Genomic DNA, 23,904 nt, shown 5'->3' on the forward strand with positions numbered 1-23,904 from the left:
TCCTCCTTTTCCCCTGGCCAGGTAACCTTACTGTCCCTTGAAAAACATGCAGACCACCTTCAGGTCTAGTTAGTATTCTGTGGCAGTTACGGTTCAAGGGAATTTATGAAAATGTTTGCTAAATTCGTTAAAAGAAACTTTTGCACAACCTATTTTTGAAAAAAAATATCCCCCTCTTGTATGTTGGGCCCAATTTTCATCCTTTCCTCCAACTGTGCTTCTAAGTATCAGGCTACACACAACCAAGTATCTTTACTGTTCCTTGTGCACCAGTGTTTTAAATAACTGTATATAGTAAATTTCAGCATAACCAGTCAACCACCATAGATTGGCTTCATCCAACATCATTCTTCTCAAGTAAGAGAGCTTTAAAGCCACTAGATGCTTGTCTGCCTTGCAGCGATTCAATATATTTTTACAATTCTAGAGAGCAAATTACCATTTCCTACTGCTATCCAGCAACTTTCTCCTTCCCTTTATCACAGTGTGAAGTGTAGCTCTAATCCAGAATACTCATAAATAGCTGATTTATTACTGTTACAGACTTACTAAATATGCATGCTAAATTCAACAGACAAGCACATACATTAAAAGTATACTTGAAGAGCTAAGCTTTTATATGGAATGAGACAGAATCAGCCCATAATTCAGTATCAAGATTTATTTAGGACAACTCATGGTCATGCTCCATTTGAATACAAAGCACCAAGATTTCGGTAACTGAATATTATCCAAATATAATCCAACTGAGACTGCTGCATACAAATATATCCATTATTCTAAGTGATAGCATAGCCTACATCTGTCCCTGTTCATTAGTGGACAAACACAAGGGGCTGTGGCTGAGGCGAACTTACTGGAGAAGGCGTAGCACAAGTACTTCAGAATGCGTATCCTTTGTTGTAGCAGTCTCAGAATAAAGTACTATAACCCGAGGTATCAACCACTTGATATGCTCAAGTCAATAACACCCCAAGACAATTTCCAAATTAATATAGCATTTCCAGTTACTTCCCCGCAATCCCTCCACAATTTAGTCTTTTCTAAAAATCACCTCGAGACAAGATTGTCTCGGCACACATTCAACTGAGAGATAAAGCACTGGGGCTGGGACCCCACCAGGAACTTTTCCCATTGCTGAAAAGGCAGTAGCAATGAAAATTATTAGTTGCCAAAATCATATCAGGGAACTAAATTAGTTTCAGGAAGTGGGGCTAGAAATGTGTATTGTCAGCAATGACAGACTTCCCAACTGTAGATGTAAAAGCCAGAATCAAATCTTAGGCAAGTATTTCACTATATATGAAGTTGCAACAAGTTTTTCTGATATATGTTAAAATTTCAGTGACAGAAGGTAGAGGGGGAAAGACTATTTCAGTTAAGGGAAAAAACTTTTTTCCTTTTAAACTGGCACTTTAAAGAACGGGGCTTTAAAAACTTAAAATCACTTCTACTCCAAAAAGTCTTACAAAAGAAAAACTAACCAAAAAGTATCAGTCACTGTAAGTCACTAGTTATAATACATACATTCCACCTAGCCACTAAAAGCTGCCCAGTTAGATGCCTTCCTCATCTTTAAAAATAATACTGTGGCAGACAAATGATCTACTAGATTTTTACATTGCTCCTATCTCAATAGGTTAAAACACTTGAGTAGAGGGAAGAAATGGTGGATTCAACTGAAAAGTTTATTTTATGCACTGAGCCACCATTTTCTGTTGTAGTGGGAGCACAGCATGGTATAGTGTAGACAGATTGATTTAATCTACTGGCCCGTTCCAGCATGGGAAGCAGGGCTCTTAGTGCAACAGGCAAGTATAATGGCAAAAGAGAACACGAACAGCACTGCTACCTACGCAAGACGAGTATTTTTCAAGTTGTACAAACAGTTCAAGGGTATCCTTCCAGAACAGCAAGGCAACTTTTGTGTAGTTTAGTAAAGATTTCATTAAAAAAAAAAATCAAACAGCTTTTTTGTACCATTTCATCCACTATACAAACATTAAAAAAAAAGCATACTATACAAAGAACTGAAGCAATATAATTTAAACATGCCATCAAGCTATAAACCATATATACATAGAAACATATGCCTATACAAACAGAACAAAGACAGCTTTATTACAAGGTAATTCTGTTGAAATTTTTGGAGAAAAATCATGACAGATAAAATCAGACCAAAAGGAGCTGGATGTTGCTTCTAAAAGTAATCTGTTCAGAAATTTCATGCAACACCACCATCTCTAGCAAACATTTAGTAAAGTCTCGGCTATACATAGGTCTTCCCACGATTTCTGGACTCCCTTCCTGTACAGAGGTAGATTTCTGTAGATGTTCTGATATTGCACCACGTAAGTATAATGTTTTTATTACAAGGACCAACTTACAAAGGCTAATTTATGGGTATAATCTCATTGTGTGCATTCAGGTAGCACAGTAATCAAATGCATTTGCACTTCAAAGAAAACATCCCTCAAAGTAAAATGTTTTGTTATTTAGCTGGAAGTCCAATTGAAAGCTGCAATTCTATTAACAGCTTCCCAGTAAGAGAACTATCTCTTGTCATCAGGGTAACATACTTAAGTCTGTCCCTCTCCTTTTGAGCCTCTTGTTTAGCCAATACAAGAACTTACACTGACTTCACTGATGCCTTTATCCCATCCACTGTGTTCCAGTTAAATGTGGATTTCAAATACACAGGTTTTTGCAGTATTAGATCTTACTCATACAAGCGGTTGTAATATTAAGAAATTTATAAGAAGATTCATTCAAACACTGCCGAAAATGATTAAAAAAGCCCATCCACACTTTCAGACTGGAAAAGGAAAGCTGAAACTTTGCTAGCTTCAAACAGCCATTAAGTGTGAACAAATTTGATACTACTAGGGTATTCTGAAGGAGTTTGGCAGTAGTGTGATTTTTTTTTATCCATCACATTCTTGAATAACCCTCTGACAACTCATGACGTTGCAGAAAAGCTTGCATGCAAATACCACTAAGATGTCTGTTAAATGAAACCCCTACAGCATACTTAAAAAGACAAGTGCACCAAAATTCATGATGCCCATGTAGAGTAACTTCGATGAGCTCACAAGCATTTTTAAGTATTTTTTTCAGAGGCACACCATGAAGTTATTTTTACATAAGTCTGTCAATATGGAGACAAATGAAAAAACAATCTGGTATTCTGTGTACTGAAACATGAGAGAATAAAAGTGCTCTAAGTCTGGCTCAGCAAACAGAGCAGAGCTGTAGTACGCACGTGCTCATGTGACAGTGCGTATGCGTGCTTTACTTGCATAAATAAGCCAGACAAAGTAAGCAGCACCACTCTTCCTAGCTGCAAGTGTCTAAAAACTTACAAGGAACCCGAAGTTCTCTTTTTGTACCAACCAACCTATTTGGAACTATTTTTAATGAAGGATTGCATTATAACCATTTAGCATTAGTTTCCCAAGTTTTGTTTATATGAAGTATCCCGTTCCTTACAAAATATTACACAGGTAAGGAATGGTGACTCTAGTTTGGAACTTAATAATTTTTGTTAAAATCTGGATAGAAGGCATACATAAATTCATTACACTTGTCCATATACACGCTTGTCCCTGTAAAGGATTTTTTTTGTTAACATGGCAAGTAAATCCCAAGTTACTTCACAACAACTGCAACAATATTGAAACTAATGATGGCTGTTTTCCCACTATGAAAGGGATTGCACACCTAGGGGTAGGAGTAAAATAATCTCGCCTGCTTGGGGGAGCCCATTTTGTGAAGTGAAGGGAACCCTTCACTTCAGGGAGTAGTTTCATCAGGAATTACACTCCCTGCCCCTGGCAGAAAGTGCTTATGTACCTTGCAAGATCACATTTTTGAATAAAGAAATCCATTATACGCAGGAGATTACACACAGTAAATGACAATGGCAGGAACCAGGGCTTTTGGAAAGTTCTCTGTTTTCAAAAAGCAACACTTCTTCACAAATAATAATCCACAATTAGGAAGCGTCTCATTCGTACACTCAGCTAGTGCATAGCATCTGCGATTGCATAGAATGTTTCCAGTGCTGAATCTGTAACTACCCTAAGCAAATCTTTTGCAAGTTTGATTTATTACCATTTGATATCCAGATTGCTTGCTGTTTGATTTACTGCACTGTATTTGGTGTGCAAAGTTTCCTGGACCTTTTTAGAGTCCACGCCCTCCAGCCAGTCCTGGTACATCTTTTGTACACGTGTGTTGGTTTCTGGAAGTCTGACAGGTATTGCAGCATACACTTCTTCCATCTGGTTAAGCAGTGCTTTATCTGGTTTTCCATCTTCAGTTTGTGCCTGACCTTTTCCATTTAGGCACCCTTAGGGGGAAAAAAAAAAAAAAAAGAAAAATTATATGAAGAGAAAGTTTATATTAACTTTGAATTTTTTTTCATGCTTCTCTAAAGAAAAAAGTTGTTTCTTTACATAAACTACCTCCCATGCTGCTAGAGTTTGCATTTACTTAAAGTGACTCCGTTATCATCTTAATGTAAATGAGGTTTCCATGTCAACAGTCTTTCTCTGCCTTCTCCATGGTTTTATGATCTTAATTATGTTCCTTGTCTTTTCTTGCCCTTGACAACAACTATTTCAGAGTATTTCCTCTGAGGTTTGAAACAATCACAAGAGCCATGCTGTCATTTATTTATAGGTCAGAAGAGAAAAAAATAACACTGTGGTTAATTTTAGAAAACTCAATCAATTTCTGAGCCAACCCTGTGTGTGTAATTGGTGTTCTGGACTATTCACTAAATAGTAAGCATTTTAAATTATTAAGAAGAGAATTAAGAGGGAATGACATTAAGTGCCTGCCTGTAAGACAACCTTCCTTTGTGATTCAAGGTACGTGTGCAGAACGACTCTGGATCCACAATTACTCTTACCTCCTGGGCAGGCAAGGACTTCTACAAAATGGTATAAAAACTTTCCTTTTTTCAACTTCAGAACCATGTTTTGGATATTTCTAAAGCCATAAGCTGCTGCAAAACGCAGCACTGTCTCACCATCTTTTTCAAGGGTAACTTCTTGAAAGTCCTTGTTCCTATAAAAATACACAGAGAACATTTTAAACCCTTGCATTACCCTGCATCCAACCCTGTCAGGTTGTTTTCAGATGCTCTAAAGAGAACAGAACAAGGATAACAGGGAGATTAAGGTGAGTTCTTCAGTTTCTAAACTGAGTTAAGCAGAGTATTTTCAGTATAGAATTACACTTAATTTTTAAGGGCAGGTAAGTAATTAATAAAATTAAAGCTAGCAGGAGCTACTTTACAGCAACAAACTTAAAGGTTTATAATATGTAACTGCCTATCAGCAAACAAGCCAGGTAGCAAGAACTGCATTAGGGCTCACTGTAGCACCAACTAGCCCATCCTACATAACAAGGATACAAAACTCTAGCTTACTTTAATGCTTTGTAGGTGATTTCTTTGACATCCATATCAAAAAGCTCCTTTGCAGCATGTTTAAAAATGTGCTCCAGGTAACCATCAGATCTCTTCCCCTCGTGCCTTACTACATCTCCCTCCTTTATTTCATCAAACCTTAGAAAACAACAGAAAGAAAAATCAACTCTAAAATTTCATTCCTTTACTTCAATGAAGTAGTATGTTTTTCCCCTTCTCTGTCTCCTCCCCAAAAAGAGTTTATGGCAGTGAGTGAGAACATATTAACATTTTTATTTATTACAACTTAAAAAAAAAAAATTAAACTGTTTAGGACAGCAGTAGGATGGTGGAAAAATAAAAATATAAAAGGATGCAGGACTTTCCGTGTTCAGAAACCTTAAGCAACAGTGATTTATAAGAATGCACATTCAGCACAGACTTGCTTAACAACCATTCATTGCTCAGGAAACATTTTTTTGGAAAAAATAAAGAAATAATTTCTAGCCTGTGAGAATGTAAAAGTACTTCTGAAGTTACAAGCCTTTGCTCACAAACAATTCTCCTGCTCCAGGAACTGTTTGTCACGGTCTATAAAACTGTGCCACTAAAATAACACCAAATCCGGTTACAGTTCCAACCAGGCTAGAACACTGTCCCTTTCAGATAAGTGCTACACTGTAATTTAGGAAAGAAAATTAGTGAGATCATATCCAGTGGGCATAGCATTCACCTGGAGGTTCACCTGTGCCTCAGTTAAAAACAGAGCACTGATGAGCACCAGTGGCTGTAGTACAAACTGTACTGGGATGTGTGCTGGCCATCGCCGAAGACTGCCACTCTACAGGCTCATGTTCCTGTCTGGCAAAGGAGAAATCACGAGGTGTGTGGTAATGCTAGCTTCAGGAAGAGAGATTAGTCTTCAGATTAGCAAGCGGACAGATTATGTCCTTTGCTCTTGCATGTAAGAGCCTCTCCATAGTCTAACTGCCTTCCCAGGACATCCAGACATGACCTTTCCTGGCCCACGCTGCTAGCTCTTGCTGGAGCAGCAGTCCGAGCACAGCATTGAGCCACAAAACCAAAGTGAAAATTACCACAGCAAACACCACGCTAACAAAAAAAATGCTGAAGTTGTAATAATGACAGAGAAATACTTTAATCACTAAAGAGCTGAAGTTTACAAATTCACTACGTCTGTCCCCTCTATGCCATGCCCTTGCATTTACTTAAGAAGTAATGCAACTTTTTTTTCCCCCCCCTATAACTTTGGGTGATTTTGCTTCATGATGTGTCTCCTAATTTTAGCCAATTGCTATTTGTTAGCATTCTCTAGCCACAAAAGTGAGCTGAGAACTCAAACATGAGCTGCTTTGTTCACACTACTTTTTTAATACTGAGTACTTTACCACAAATTGCTTCTGTGCTGGAACTTGTTTTAGGAAGAGAAGTTCAGGTTACATAAATTTCTCTGCAGAATTTAAGACCCCAAGAGCAAAATCTATGTCATCAGGTCTCACAGCTTGAACCAGTATTATCAAATTAGTCCTTTGAAAAATTAACATTATTTTCCAACATAAATTGATCCAATTAAACAGGTATATTTTGAGTAGGAGCTTGTTCTTTCATTGTAGAGGCTGATTTAGAAACAAATGACCATCTCTATGTGATTATGGCTGTATGAACTTTATTTCTGTAATTCTCATTCTGTGAAGCAATTCCTGGTCGAAGTAATCATAGGAGCTACACTACAAAACCAGCTCTGAAACTGTTACCACTGTACCACTTAAATTTCTCCAGTCTAGACAAGGTCTAAGCAGGATACTAACTGAAAGTGAAAAGATTTTTTTTAAATTTCCAGAGCTTTCTACTTTGTGCAAGAAAGCACATTTATTGCTCCATTACCAGCACTCTGGAAAGATACCAAGTAACATCTGTCACACTTGACTGAGGATCAGTGAGCAGCGAGACCAGCCTTTGTAACTAAGCCTGAGAATTAAAACAACAGGCATGCTGCTTCCTGAGCCAGTCATATAGTGAGTAAACAAAACCTCTTCAATGCTTTGTATGATTTTCATCTACTACACTTCATCTAAAGCATGTTTCAATTTTATCTAATCTTGAAAACTGCTCTGTTCAGGATTAAAAATTAATTACCATTTCCTGAAAGGGTGCTACTTCTATCAATTCTACATGCACATATTAAGGGAAGTGGAAATTTACTGTCAAGATGCTGCTCTGAATGAGGGGGAAGCACAGAACAGATGGTCAACCCCATGATTGCATCCCAGCATCTTTGTGTGAGGCCAGAGAGTTGGAGGGGGGCAGATGAGACTGTTCAGCTTTGTACAAGCTCAAGCATGGGAGAGCTCTGAATGGGGTCATCACCCCAAGACAGTCACACTTACTAGCAAGGCATGAACCTGATATTGTCAAATCTAATATAACTGGATTAAAATATAAATAAGGAGTTACACAAATCTTCAAAAATCGTGAAGTTTAAAGGAATCACTAGATAAGGGTCATGACCTCAAATTACCTGCTTTGTATTTAGACAGCATATACAGTTTTATATTATCTGGTTTGTATTATTTTTATATGTAGCAATGAACAGCTAAGAGAATACTCTGGGGTTTTTTTGGCCACTATATAAACGATGAGGCTTTAGTACACTCAGGCTTTGATGCAGGCTTTTTTTCTTCAAAAAGAAAAAAATTCTTTTGAGAAATTTTACATTTGTGTTGAATGTGCTCAAAGGTTTTGTCATTTGTCATCAAAACAAGGAAGCAATCCACAACAAAACTACTTACAAACTATCTACAGCTACTTCAGTCACATCTTTCATAGACACATTCTTCTGTTCCATTATTTGGACAATTTCACCTGTAGGAAAACGTATGACATTTTACTTTCAACACAACGCAAAATGCACATGCTGTGCCTCTGTTTGAGAGATGAATATCCCAACACCTACGGTGCTTACAGTCACATCTCCAATTCTTACTAGAGTCAGTTCCCTCCAGTGACCGAGAAGCTTGATGCTTCCAGCCCTGCAGAAAAGGGCCTTCATCTTGCTCCAAACTTTGCATAATGCATAACGCTATCCTTAGCCTTTCTGTTAGGTGAAGTTTGGAAGACATTTCTACACTGCAGGGGAAAAAGGAGGATACGTAGTTTGGACATGAAGCCTAAAGACAAGAGCCACACCAAAAAGCCCCTGGTGCCGTACATTTGGAATGTTACGAATAATCCCAGTGGAGATTAACTAATGACCACAGACAAACAAGTCAATGATTTTTCATATGGATTTGCATAGCTCTAACCTTTCTCAAGAGGCTGACAAAAACAAATACCTGAATCTTGTTTTCAGATGAATACCAACATAGGAGAGTGTTTTTCACTCTGTCTTCCCTATACAATACCTTTACTACCAATAGCACAAAAACCTGTACTTATTTTTAAAGCAGAAAAAGCAAACCTTGCAACTAAAGCAGACTTGAAAAAAGCAAAGTCTGGCATCAAGGCTGTTCTTACAACAGTGATTCATTTGTATCTTTATAAATAGTAAGTTTAAAGAAGACTTAACCTGATGTCAGAACACAATCAACTTCTTGTGAATTATACAAGGCAGTGTAGAAATCTTCCCGCAAGGCTTCCAGTTTTTTGTCATAACAAGGCGCCACAATTACATGGAAAATTTTATCAGGAGACAAGTTCTGTGGAACATAGAAGAGAGCACACGTGAACTCCATGATGAGCAAAAGACAGCTTGAAGGAAGACAAGGATGAAGAGAGCATCATAAACTCCATGCAGGTAATACTAGTCATCAATCCCTAGCAATTACATTTATGTCTGCTGCACACAGATGAAGTGATTTACTAGAAGTCACAAAGCATCAGCATCAAACATCCAAAGTCAGTCTCCTGGATGAAACTTCTACTTATTTCTTCAGACCACATTTTCTGCAGCTTTTGATTGCCTTAGAAAGTGAATGGAAGTCGGGACTCCAGAATTCTGTTTTCTAGCCATCACTCACTTTCATCCACAGCAATATTTCTCTATCTATGTGGAGACAGCAATACTTTCCTATAGAATGTGGATGCAGTTAAATTTAAAGTACAATACATGAAAAGGAATGGCAACTTTTTCAACATAAGAAATAGAGAAGATAAAAGGGTTAGTTTCTAGGATACAATGCTTTTTATAATCCCAGATAACAGGGCAATTTCTACATTATTCTCCTCCACTCCTGTTTTGGCTGCACTACAGAACTACACAGGCAACATTTAACAAGAATCTCTTTAGCTACCCTGGATTTCATTTTATCCATAAATATCTAAATCCATGTTGCACTGGGAGCACAAGGATTGCTGCCAGCTCACACTGCACCACATGAAATTAGGTTCTTTGTATGTTCTTCTTACCATAGGCACTTGTGTAGCAGCAGAGCACCATTTATTCTTCAAGTAAAGGACAAACAATTCAGCTTTATCACTTTATAATACACTAAGATGTATATTTCAGTATTAAAACCTACTAGCCCGTCTTTATAGAAGAGTATAATGGTAAAAATAAATCAGAATTACTTACCTGCTGCCTGGCAAAGTAGCCCTTCACCAGGGAGCCCATGATCTGCTGCGGAGACTTTGCAGTGCAAATGTGAGAGGTCACGAGATTGGTAAGTACCCTTTCAGCATACCGGATCCAACCTCCAATGACAGAAAATCATAGTTAGATAGAAAAGTAGCAGCAGTTATAGAACAGCTCTTAAAAATGAAGACACCTTCACAGTAGGTAGGACATTTCTATGTAGGCTGGAAGCCCCACCTTGGGAACTGTAGGAAGCCTCATGGCTCTGTTAATAATGCTTTACAGTTGGCTACCAATAAATCACTGTGTCATTAATTCAAAACCTAGAAGCCACTGTGAACTTCATGAGCTATTACAGCTTTTCTAATGCATAGATTTAGCAAAGCAGAGAGAACAGGACCCCAGCTAACAAGGAGTAAGTTGACTTTCTAGACCTCAGCCCTTGGATCACCAGATACTACAGCAAATGTACTCTGTTCAGCTGCTTAACTGTAACCACCTTTTTCCTGAGATTTAATATCCATACACCCAGCTCGCCTCCTCTAGAACAGGAGTCACATGAAAACACTACCACAAGATGCACGTGGATTAAGCCTGGAAAAAAAATGGCTTCTTTTACTGTTGTTAAGAGTAGCCACACCTTATTTAGAAACACCCCCCACACACAACCACGCACACAGCAATCAACTGAAATCTCTCTGTAGTCAACACTGTGTCTTAGTTACTCAAGAGTCCACCTCCCTTTCACCAGACTCCTTCAGCATTTCAGCTACGACAGGCTGTGTATACTCACACCACCCCCAATATCCAGAGTGGTTCTATTATTCCCCACCTTCAACAACAGGAACTGACAAATGAGCAGATTAAGGTATTTAGGGTGTGCAATTCTTTCTCAGGCATTGTAACTCTTACTGAAAACAACAGCCCAGCATCTTTCACAGCAAGGATTCGGAACTTTTTCCTTCACCTACATGAACTGAGAACCAGATACCTGAATAGTGCAGAAGTGTCAGGCCCAGCCTTCTAGGGGAGTGTGTTGCGGTGCTAATAGTGAAAAACATCCCACTGAAGTCTTATCTTCAAACAGATTAGTGTTTACATAAAAGAGAAAAATTGCTGTGAAGTACATGCTGCCCAGGAAAGGTAAAACCTGTAGGTTAATTCTTCAGCTTGAAATTAAAACATTACCAGGTGTTTATACACATGTGTAAGTCAGAACACTGCCACAAAGACCAACAGCACAAAAGTGGAATCCAAGTGCTGTTCAGATGGTTTGTCTTTCCAAAGCAGAGAAGTGGCTTCCCCAGTGTAATAAAATTTTACTGATGAAAATGAAGAAGTGTAAGTACTAGGGAAACATGAGGATCCTCCAGCTGTTTAATATTCCCCATTCTTGTTAGGGTCCAGACTCCAAGGTTAACAGATACTGGTCTCCAGGGAAAATCTCATCAAAGACATACATCATCTTCAACAAGCATTCATTTCTGTTGTAGAAAAAGTTAGGGACTATAGATTTACATGTCAGGACTGTGCTGAATTGCTAGACTCTGAATAGGAAATTAGCTTAATGTCCAACTTCAACCAGGACTTTAAGTCCAAGACATTACCTGCAACAAAGGACTTAATTTATCGGTGCTTGGTACAAAGGCCATATTAGCATATTCTGCATGATGTGTATATCCTACTTCTTAAATGGCTTTAGTCTCAAGTGCTGTTAAAATAGAACAAAAACTGCTTCAAACAAAACATTCTGCCTTGTACTTTGGCAGCATTTCTGGAAGGTCCTTCCCTTACACTGCAACTGTCATTACCATTAATCACCACAGCACTCCTGCTATGAGGCTAGTTTTCAGAATTGGAACATTTTAGATACTGTAGTCACAAATTGTAAGGAAATTTCACTAAATCACAAGAGACTTCTGGCAGGTACTGCCCAAAGCAATTTCTCAAATTGTTTCTTTCCCTGCAGTAGACAGAACAAGTGTCTAGTAGTTCTAGCTCCACAACGACCATTAGTCACTGTTTAATTATACAAGCAGCCTTGGTGAATGAGCAACACGAGGCATTTATCTGCACTTCACATACGCACTGTTTCTGCCTACTCATAAACAGGGCTGAATTCCAGAGCCACAGCTACAGGAAGCCGAAGACACCCAGTTCTGGTATCAATGTACATCTGTACCCATCCAGACTTACACTCTTCATAAATTCATTCAGATCCTCAGCCATTTGTTGGCTTGTGTTAGCATCAAAGAACAAGAAACCCCTACAAATCACTGTATAAATTCTTGCAGATGTATTTCAGAACACGTTATTTTTAGTGGTTTATCGTGAGTAGACCAAAGATGCGTGCTATAAATATCTATGCATCAGTATAAAGTGCAGAAAAACTAAGAAAACTTTCACTACTGTAAAACCCCATTCCTGTAAAAGGAAATTACTTTAGTTGACTGGGACAAAAGCATTTGAATCCTCAATAGTTATGTTTTTCATACTTATGCTGTAAGCCTGCCCCATTGACCTGTTGTAGGAATTCACAGACATTGGCAGCGCATTAAAAATGCTGCTTGGTTCTCAGAGCAAGTGCTTCATGCCATTTACCAGTTTGGTAAATTAAGGAAGAGAACTGATTACTTCTGAGATATTACATATACAGTCAGTAGTTACACTGTTGTACTTTCAACAGGAAAACAAAAAAGTTCTCACTTTCTTTTAAGAGAGCAGCAGGAGGAGCTAAGAATGATTAAGATGGAGACATAAAATGCCCTTTTATCAGGTTCTGGAACTATGGGGGCTATGCTCTTTTGCTCATGGTAGATTTTACATCACAGACCACTCCCGCAGAAGGTGGCATTTCTGTGGAAAGTTACACCCAAAGATAAGTAAGAGTAAAGCAGTTATACTTGAGTTCACATTGACCTTCTATCTACAGAGCTGTATAAAAACCATTGTGATAAACACACCCAGTAAACAACATTTCTGGGACAAATTTATGTAATCTGCGGGTAGAGAGAGGAAGGGGAATAAGGAACAGAAAATGCACCCAGACAACTAAACTCAGGAAACACCGTGAGCAACCCTACTTTAAAGATGACTGATCATGATTTTTTTTCCCCTGTGATTGCTGTCAATGGGAATGAAATACCATATGCTTTCAGAATGGGTTTACAGTGGTATTTCAGTTCAGTTTTCCAGAAATAGGAAGCATCCGTGCTTCTGCTAACATCTCTACCACAGTAGATAGCTAACAGCATAACTAGCACTGAGAACAGAAACAATCTTTTGTGGAACAGAAAGGACAAGAAAAGTGCTCCATTAACGATTTTAAAACATTTCCAATGACAGCAGCAGATAATCTGAGCTCTGTTTCTAGGCAAAGAAAATTAAAATTATCTCAGAAGAAGTTCTAAAAGAAATCTTCAGGTTTTGAATTTTAACTAAACCACATGCAACAAGACTAAGTAATAGGGAGTTGTTTCAACTTCACAGGTTTTACATGAAAAAAAAGCAACATATGGTATGTCTGCTCCTGAAGATAGGAGGTAACACTAAGATAACAGTAACAGGGGGGAAAAAAAAAAATATACTTTTCTTCTTATTACATATATGTAGTTCCTAAAGCATAACCCAGATACTTCCACTAGAGAATATACAGAACAAACAAAAGCACAAGTATAATTTACATAGCAGTATTTAAACTTTAAATCCATGACAACAGCAGATTGTGGGCATCACCAAATGCATACTCTCACTCTCCTGTAACCGTGAACATCTCTTTAAAGAACACAATCCACTTCAGTTATTTCAAAGCTAGAAAGAAGTATTTTTGTATTTTTGTTAGCCTTTTGAAAAGCAACACCATGAACTTACTAGGGTGGAACTGAGGAGGGGTTAGGCAAAGGAGTTACTTTTACCTTTTTTTTAATACTTCTTTTTTAGGAATGTGACTTATCATACTTAAACTGAAATGATGGTGTGCTAACAAATGCAAAAAGTAAACACTGACTGAATGTTCTACATCTTTTCATTTGTGGTAAGTGCACGTTCTGTTCATAACAAGTTCTCAGGTGCAGAATTCTCAGAAGTGAGACATTTAGTGAGTCAAGTCTGTGACATTTCAAGTAGGAATTATGTTTTAAGTGTTAGACATAACCATCTCACCGTCATTAAGAGTAATGTCACTTGCTACTTTCCCTTAGGCTCAAGTGGCAAGTTCAAAGTTTTGCTTAAGATAGCAGACGTTGTGGTTTAATTATATCCATTAGCAAAGTTCCTTAAAGATCCTTTTCAGTTAGGAAATATCATGTTAAACTTTGTATTCTGGACACACAAGCAGCAGCCACTAACTCCTCAATTCCAGTTCTGATTAATTTCTCCTAAGGTCTTACACAAAGCACTAAAAACCTCAGTGCTTCTGTACCTCAGTTTCATTATCCAGAGATTCACATGTAATATACACTTCTTCTATAGAAGTGATAGGGAATACAACTGACTAATAAATACCACATATAAACATTAGCACAGGAAATCAGTAGTTCAGGTTCTTTGTATTATCAGAGGCTGTGGACTACAGCAAGGGTTTTTTGTTTTGTGGTTGTTTTTTTTTTTTTTGAAGAACAACAATAGAATTGACACTCCTCACCTTTTACAAAGCTCCAACAGAAGACAACTGTAAGATTCAGATAGGGAATTTACAGCAACCTTTGTATCTGACTGTGTAAGGCATGTGCTAATTCAGTGTAGGGCCTTATCCAGCACAATCACACCCATTCCTTGTCTGCATGGTTCACATTTATGGCTGTGGCACCTCACTTACACGTGGGAAAGCTGATGGTGCTTGTTGGAAACAAATTCTGCTCTCCCAACAGCCCATGAAAACCAGGCCCACCTAGCAATGCACTGAACTGCACTAAGGATGGTCAGTGCTACTGGTAACAAGTACTGTGTGCGATATTTGGTATCTCTCCAAAGCAAAGCCAAAATGCTGTAAAGTTATCTAAGGCTCCCAAATGAAACCGCCCTCTTCTTAGTTCCAATGAGACTAAGCTGAAGTGCAGGAAGGTTGGAGAAATCAGTTCTCACCAGGGCAAGCAGAGGCAAACATTGGTAAGGCATGCTCCTCCTGGTTCCTCCGTTGATATCGCTGCACAAATTCCCTCTGGCTCTCCAGGATACTGAAATCAGCAGCTATAGTGGTGTCAAATACATAATGCACCCCTATGAAAGAAAGCAGTAAGGAAAAGTGAATTACTAGAATGTTTTCCACCTTGCAGGCTTCTCCCCAAGTTCCATGTCTACAGAAAATCTTGGAGGATCAATGGGTATATTCTTTCCCCTCCCCAAATTTTCACAAATAGTAGAGTCAAAAATAAAAGCCATATATTGAAAAGCTATCTTCTATGTCACAAATTTAAAAGGACCACCAACTTGCTACTGCTCACTAGCAACACTTCAAACAGTTGTCTGCTTCCTTATGAGAAGCTTGCCATTCAGCACACATTTGATTTCTGTTTTATTGAATGGGGTTTTGTGACTCCTGGGCTATATGCAGCGAGTCTTGAGAAGGAGCATTCGTTTCAAGACACGCTGAAGTCACGTATCATTATCCACAAAAAATACACCCAGCTACGAGGCGTATCTTCCTTTGCTGAAGTTGTCTGCCGTGGTACACGAGCATATCACCAACAGAGCAGAGACTTCTGTCTGCCTGTTTAGCAACATACTCCCTATATGCCTACGTAATATTGAGCATGCCCCTGCAGCAAGGGAGGCATAGATAATTAATGCATTCTAAGAAAACTGGGGCCCACCAGAACTTAGCATTCCTTTTAGATTAAGAAAACACACTGGAACAGAGATGCATAAAAACTACGAAAAATGAAAAAATTTCAATATATAAGGAAGGAAACAGTTTATACGTTTATTACTGTCCTTTTCCTTCCTCCCTCAAGTTCATTAAAAAACCCCAAACCTATAGAGAAAGTGGTTTTTGGTTTTTTTTTAATAAAACTTTGTATATAAAGAGCAAAGGAAATATATATAGCTTTAACATAAAATAGACAGATACAACAGTTCTTGCATAGAATTTCAAATTGCAGAAAAAACAAACAGAACTGAGCATCTTCTACAGATATAATGTGGCAAAAGGACTGGAAGGCACCTAGGATGAGAATTCCCTCCTCCCTCAAGTTACAAAATAAGGTGAAATCTCATTGAAGCTCATGACCAAATCCTCCCTAATTTCTTGGTAGTGAAGGTTTTGAAGACAGCTCTATAATGTCCTTCTATTCTGTGACCCTTACTGTAGATACATGGCAATGCCTCCAACCCATTTCGGAAACTGGTGCACTGTCATTAGTATCACAGAGGGCATATTTCAAACTCTAAACTAGATTGTGCAATGGCACTTTTATGACTGCATAACAAAGAATTCTGCTGAAGAAGCAAAAACATTAAATAATCTCCCCTTTCTGCTCTACTAGCATAACAAACCCAAACTTACCAAGACTTTTGAGGAAACCACAGAGTTTCTTGGCTGCGTCATTCACAGAGAGACTGAATTTAGCAGCAAAATAAGGCAATGACTGAGGGCATATAGACACTGCCAACACTTTGTGTTTTGAGGTATCACATTTCTAGTAAACAAAACAAAAAGAAAACAAGGTATGTAATTTCAACAGGGTAAGGTTCCCTCCTTTCCCTCCCTTTTCCACTCCTAGAGTTCTTGCTTAGTGTCCTATGCTTCAGTGGGCCATATTATTAAAACCCCTTTGAAACATCTATCAAGTTTCCTGAGGGCAGGACAGGATGCTTCTCTGATCCTGTTATTGTTCATCTCTAATCATCTGTAGATGTTTCCTTTATATAACTCATGGAAATCCATCCCTCCCAGGACGATTCTGTGGTTGGTCTTCTAATGGCGTAAGAAAAGTTGAGACATTCAGCACGTATGATGTTCTAGCAATATGAAACATTCTAGCAAATATGAAAAAAGCTGTACGTTTAAACATTAATAAATAGATAAACTAATGTTTACAGGAGCATGGGCATTTGAAGTTACAAATCCAACCCAGCAAATGACAGACCTGATCCTTTGTTAAGGCTCCTGGGTCTCTTATCACTGAAGCTGTTGAGGGAAACTGGCAAGAAAGGACCCTCAACAAACCAGTCTGTAGGCACTGAAGAACCCTTTGAAAATACCTAAGATGGTATGCAATTGTCAAGCTCTGATGACACTGACATTTATTTGAAGATTCATCTTGTGTTTTAGTTGGGATGTTTTCCACACCAGTGGAACCCTTGGAAGAAAAAACAGGACTATGCCACAGACAAGTGTCACCCTAAAAAAGGTTAGAAACCATAGTTGCACTTAAGACACCCTGAACGCTGTATGGTGACCCTTCAAGTAGAGCTCACGACTGCCTGGAAAGCATCTCCCCTGCTCAGTGTCCTCTTTTGGACCCCTGAAGTTCTGATCAAGGTACCTGGCTGCCTCCCTGTTACAGACTTCAAGCGCTCTAAATAGGACCCATGTGACCCCAAAGATTTTTTTTTCCTCTTTTCTTCTCTTTTGTACAACAACATCATACTGTATGGAGAGTTAAACCAGTTCTAAGAAAACTGAATCACTATGTAATGAATCCTCTTACTCATGACACCTATGTACAGAAGAAAGAACACCAATTCTGGTAGCTTTTGCATGCCAAGGAAGGACACAGAAGTCTGGAGCAGAACTAAAATAATGAATTCAGTATCAAGATCTAAAGATCTTAACACCATACACAGCAACTAGCTTCCAGGAAATCCATCTCTCAGCAGAAAATAAGGTGGCAATAGAAAGCTTTTATAAGTTTTGCTAAGAATTTGGACAAAAAATTCTGTTCCAAATACAGTCAGCTCAAATATACATTAAAACCAGTTCTACTTTCAAAAACTTGCCTTGATACATTGGCACCAGAAATACCCAGAACAGTCCTAGTAATGAAGGTATGAGTATTTATAAACACTGAACCAGTGACTAATTTGTTATTACAGTAATGAGGTAGTTACATTTTTCCAAAAATTTTACTTCTGCAGGTGCAGTACCTTTCCTCTAGCATTTAGGTTAAGTGCTGTGATCTTGCATCTCTAGTTCAAAATTATTTTAAGTGCTTTAACGATCATCTTGCTCAAGTTTTCACTTCCTCTTTGGAAAAAGTATATCCTGACAAATCTTCACATTATCTGCCTTGGGAAACCAAGCTGCTTAGTCATTCTGTAATTTCCCCCTCCTCGCAGAAAACAGTGTGTTATTGTTGTGTCACTTTACCTTATTAAGGTTAAGAATACGAAAGAGCTCCTTCTGATTCTGTTGGAAAACTCTGGCTCCTTCTTCTGATGTCATACAGCTGTCACAAGCTAGGCAGTCGCTAAGGAGTATTTTAGCATCAGCCAATGTATGAAACTCATTTTTCTGGGGAAAAAAAAAGTAAACAAGTATTTCATAATGATCGACCAATTTTCAAGACCTCTGCAGTGACCCAGCTGTAAAGCAAACATGCTGACACTGTTTTCCTTAAAAGAAGACAATCCATGACACTTGCATAACATCTGAGATTATTTAAAAGTAATCAAAATAATTTGTTCCATCCTTCTTCACGACTGTGCTCCTATTATTACTGTGAAACTGCAAAATGTTTAAGCATTAACGTAGATCTAAATTTAGCCCTCTAGTCTGTGTTCTAGTAACTTGATTTGCATTGCATTTCAGAACTGACAGTCCCCATCAGCTTACCAAGCAACTGAAAAAACTTCTACTCGAACTATTAAACCTCTTTAACAGCCAGATGCCTCTCTAAAGGACGGCTTTGGCTTTTTACCACGAGGTAAAACAACCAGAACGCAGTCCTACAATTACACTGACCATATACTATAAGATCAGGAGTTTCATGCTTCTGGCTACAATGCTGTTGGCAGCTCATCTGTGGGAAGAAGGAACACTTGGACAGAAGTGCAACATAACCAGACTACTGACAAAAAACCTAAACAAAAATCCCTCCATTAAGAACCCATTCCCAGGGAAACAGTTATCTGTTGAAGATCAGCAGGTGAGCTGCAAGTTTGTCTGATATAAAAAATAAGAAGACATTTTATGCACTTGTACTGTCAAAACCCTTCTTTTCTCCTTACAAGCTGTCTCCGTTTTGAAGACTTGATGTAAGATTTTTGACACAAAAAATAATTTTTTTTAGAACTTCAATTTCTGTTTTGTGTTTGCATAGTAATGGGTTTTTTATTTCATCTTTTTAAAACATTCTTGATTCTCATGAGAATCATTCATCTAGAAGTGCTCGTAATTGCTTACAACTGCTTGTTGATTAGTGTTATATTTAGTACTTGAAAGTTCTCTACTTAGAACCTCCTCTGGGGCATACAACAAAAAAAGAATACAAATAAGAGTAAATTACAATTTTTAGCAGCAACGTTACCTCTTCAAAACCATCACTTGAACTCAGTGCATCAACAGATGTACTTTGTGCATCATCGTTTTTCTGTTTTTTACTGCATTCCTGAAACAAACATAAAATACACCTATTATGCAGAATACGTTCACCATCCGGTAGGAACATCTTTGCAGCACTGTTTGTATCATCAGAAGCTGATGTAGCTCTTTTACGGGCTTTGTCAGTGTTCAATCTACGCCTTCACAGGCAATGCCTTGTTTTCAGAGTACATTTGCTACGGTGAAAACAATTCCTCGGAATTTCTCTTCCTTAATCGGTTTTACAGCTCTCAGGGGGTTTTTTTGAATCCCAACGGGCAGATCAAGGCGGGCCCAGGACAAGCCCAGTGTACACGGCGCGACCGCGGCGCTCCGTGACGGCCCCAGGCGCGGCGACCGGCCGCGTCCCGACGATAACGCCGCTCGGTGCCTTTCCGAGAGCCCCCGCCCTCCGTGCGCTGTCCCCGCCGGGCCGCAGGCGCGGAAACGGGCACGGGGCTGCGCTCCAGGTGCCGGAGAGGCCGGTGACCTTGGAGCCGGCAGCCAAACGCCGCTCCGCCTCACGGGGCAGACCGGGAGGCCACCGCCTCGCCGGCGCGGATGGGCGACCCCCCCCCCCCCCCCCGGCTGCCCGCCCCCGAGGCGGCGTCCCCCGGCGGAGGGGCGCGGGCAGGGCCCAGCCGGCCACGCCGGCACCGCTGCACTCACCTTTTTGGTGCAGTTCTCGCACTTCATTTGCGATCCCGCCGGCGCACCCGGGCCCTGGCGCGGCTGCCGAGCGCTCCTCGCCGCCGGGGCTGCGGGACAGGAGCAGAGCGGGGCAGGCAGGTGAGCCCGCGCGCACAAGCGACGCCCGCTACCAGCCCTCCGTTCCCCCCGTCCCCGCCGCCCTTTGTTGCCGTGCCCGCCTCCTGCCCCTCTTATCGCCCCCGCCGGGCGGTCCCCGCTGCCATGCCGCCCCGCCGCCCGCAGCCAATACGGCCCCCGGGGCGGGGGCGGCCCGGCCCCGCCGCACCGCGCCCCTCACGTGCTCCGCAATTTACTAGCCTGTAATTAACCGGCAAACGCCGCCGTCCTTCCCCCGCGAGCTCCCATCGCCCCGGGCTGGTACGTGATGCGAGGGGGCACCGCGGCTTCCCGCAGCGACGGGCCCCCGCGGGGAAAGGTCCCCCCGGCGAGCGCGGAGGCTGCCCCGCACACGGGCCTGTTTCCGCAAGCAGCGCGGGGCTCCCCCGCCCTCAGCGCGGGCAGCTCTTCCGCCGTGCCCCCTCCGCCGCCTCCGCTCTTCACAGCCTCCCCCGTACCCGCCGCCCAGAGGTGACGGGAGAGCGGGCGGGCGGCCACGAGCTGCAGCTCATCAGCTCCACGGGGGAAAAAACAAACCAAACCACCCCAACACCCCACAACAACCCCAGAAGGGGGTGGGAGGACGAAGAACCGGGCACCGTACCTCGCCGCCGCGGTGAGCTGCGTCCCCGGCAGGCGGAGGCGGGCAGCGCGGGCCGCCGGGGCTGGCCGCAGCGGCAGGCGGGGCAGGCGCCGCCTCACCCACCGCCTTGTCGCCGGCAGGTTCCCGGCTGGGCCCGCCGCCTCCTCCCCGCCCCCCCGCGCGGCGGGGCTCATTGTGGACCTGAGCGCCGGCACGTAGCCGCCGCCGGCAGCGCGCGCCGCCGCGGGGCGGGCACGGGGGGACCCCGCGGCGCGCGCGCACCCGCGTCCCCCGCCCCAGCGGCGCGGCCTCGGGCCCTCAAACCCGGCCCACGGACAACGGGGAGCGGGCGCATGTGACCCGCCAGGCACCTGCCCTCCGCGCCCGGGGCGGGCGGCAGCGGGGCCCCGCCGAGCACGACCCCGGCATCTCCTCCCGGGCTGCACAGCCGGCGGCACCCGAGCTGTGCCTCCGCTCCAAGGACAGCGAATAACGCGATCGGTGGCATTTCGGTGCGGCTTTGCCCAAAGGTCTGCGGCTTCTCTTGAGCTCCCTTGCGTATTTTTCAAAACATTCTCTGCAGTTGTATATTTTTTCCCCGATTTTTGTTTTCTCTCAGTCCCTTTTGTATGGAATAACACTACAGAAGTCACTAGATACATCATTACCATTTTATTTAACCAATATGCTAATGATTCCCCTTTCTGTAAGAAAATGCAAGTATCAGTGACCCTGTTCCCAGGCAGGTATCACAAATCCTTATCTATAGCATTATTAAACACACATATCAGCCTTCCACAGCCTCATAGGCCCCAAAGTATCAATTAAGATGCTTATGATTCATGTCAGAGTGGTTGTCTTTCTAAACCTCAGGTCGTAACATTTAAACAGAAAGGTTCAATCCACATTTTGCTCCTTTTACCCCCCGCCCGTTTGAACAGACATACACAAGCACGCACCTACAGCTGCACAAAGTTTTTCGAGTATAAAATGACATTTTAGAAATTAAACCACAGAACTTCCAACAAACATGCAGCTTCCTGTCTAAACTGCAGCTTTCCCTTATCAAGGGCACTGGGTAAATCCCCTCCTGTGACAAGTAAGGTCTAACGCTTTAATCTGCAGTGGTTGGGTTAAGCACAACTGGCAATGCTGCACAAGAACTGGAGACAGCCACGGTTGCAGAAATTCGTCACCCAAGGACAGAACTCTCCAAATGCTTGTTTTACTGCAACTGTCTGTAAAAGACATCAAAATCCAGAGAAGCAAATGTTTGTGGATTTGGCTGTTAAAAGATTTCACAATCAAATTAATGTTTTAAAGATAACTCCAGAGCAAAATGTAAAATTGATGCTGCTTTTTTTTTTTTAATTTACGGACTATAGGTGAGTTATCATTGAGGTCAAGGAAATCAGGAATTCCTTAGCTTTACCATAATGAAAGCAAATAGAAATACTTTCTGAGTGCCCATTTAAAGAAAAATAAGCTGATACTGCTTTACATATACCCTGGAAAAATATCACTAATCCTAGCTTCGGGTAAAAATTGTAATAGCTTTGGTAATAATTTTCTGTGCTTTGGCTATCTTCATTCGAAATACTTTCATATTTCACATTAGCATATTAACACCAGCTCTGTAAAAGCACAACAATCACTCTGGAGCAATCCCTACGCAACTTAAGAATCTGCGTTTCCTCCAGAATTGCTGGAAGCAGCATTAGCTGACATCTCGTTTCCTGTTCCTTTGGATGAGTATTTTCATACTCAAAAGCTGTGCCAATCTCACAACTTATTCCACAAGGGTACGATAGCCATAGTTGCATTGACAAATATGGTGAGAGCACAGATGAAAGTTCTAAATTAGAAATGTAAATCCTTCTGTTTCACACTTTGATGATTATACTTACGCTTATTAGCCAAAATTAATATAGTGATTCTTCAAAAGATATGACAGTTTTGGATATTTCTGTAATTCTGCACAGATCATATTTATAATAGTTTTTTATTTTCCCTCATATATCTTTTTATTCACAATGAAAAACAGATAACTACATGAAAATTGAAACATTTGCAGAAACACTGAAACATTGAGGACATTTTAGGTACACATCTTAAGTATACTTACTTCATCCTCTGGAATACCTGGACTGAATTAATTTCAATTTAAGAATCCAAACAGAAAAAGAGCAAAAACTTGCACAAACCGAAGAGTGTGCAAGGAGTCAATGTTTCAATGCACGGTATAAGATTATACTTGTGTAATCGTTAGATAATTAGATGTCCCATTTATTTTATTGCCAAGAGCCATTTCTGCTTTCCATTAGCTATTTGTGCCATTTCCCCCCAGAACACCAGATCAATTACCATCAGCATCGGGCCTGACAACCTGAGAAAAGAAAGCACCATCCTGTTTTAATCTGCCCCCGGGGGGGGGTAACAGTTCCTACCTTTGCAATACTGCAAGGCTACTTCCAAAAAAACTCGCAATATAAAAGCTTTCCTATGTCAACAGTAGGTAGCACTTAAGAGCATTATTTGCTTTTATGGCCTCTCTTGATGTGTTTTGCCTCCATTGCTACATTTAACACTTATACCTGCACCTAAAGCATTTACACCAAAAATGAAATAGAAAACCAAGTATTTCTCTATGAAAACAGTATGCTACAACTTCAGAAAGTGTTAGAGGTTATGCATCAGTCCTGCAAGGCACTGCGAGCTGTAAATGCCTCCTCAAGTTAGCGACAGCATATGCCACTCAACAGCTGTCAGAATTAGGCAATAAATCTTAGTTACAGCTGGTAAACATGTATTCCATGAAATTAGTACTCCCCAGGCTTCATACACAGTGTTCCCATAGAGGTCAGTGGGGCACCACACAGAGCTCGACGGGATGATCTCATAACGGGGACTTACAGCTAGTTCAGTCCAACCACAAAACAGCACTGGTTTGGTGACCGTTTCCAACCAACTGTTTAAAATCAACCAAC

At 40.9% G+C, this 23,904-nt stretch overlaps 1 protein-coding gene across 2 annotated transcripts; it reads right to left on the reverse strand.

The window, feature by feature from the left end:
- Positions 1–643: 643 nt before the first annotated feature.
- On the reverse strand, positions 644–21,001 carry NARF (nuclear prelamin A recognition factor). Of its 2 annotated transcripts, none has more exons than XM_068413291.1 (12): positions 20,939–21,001; positions 20,197–20,285; positions 19,475–19,555; positions 18,316–18,459; positions 16,510–16,642; positions 15,090–15,224; positions 10,008–10,126; positions 9,003–9,132; positions 8,227–8,299; positions 5,438–5,575; positions 4,916–5,073; positions 644–4,351 (listed from the first exon to the last, which is right to left on the reverse strand). In XM_068413291.1, exons 2-12 carry the CDS (start codon positions 20,221–20,223, stop codon positions 4,110–4,112), a joined length of 1,380 nt encoding a protein of 459 aa, XP_068269392.1. In that variant the 5' UTR covers positions 20,224–20,285; positions 20,939–21,001; the 3' UTR covers positions 644–4,109. The 2 variants fall into 2 exon arrangements, with proteins under 2 accessions (XP_068269392.1, XP_068269391.1); XM_068413290.1 differs by lacking the exon at positions 20,939–21,001 and adding an exon at positions 20,536–20,912.
- Positions 21,002–23,904: the final 2,903 nt, after the last annotated feature.

Source organism: Nyctibius grandis, chromosome 15 (assembly GCF_013368605.1).
Source record: "Nyctibius grandis isolate bNycGra1 chromosome 15, bNycGra1.pri, whole genome shotgun sequence".
NCBI classification, from domain to species: domain Eukaryota; kingdom Metazoa; phylum Chordata; class Aves; order Nyctibiiformes; family Nyctibiidae; genus Nyctibius; species Nyctibius grandis.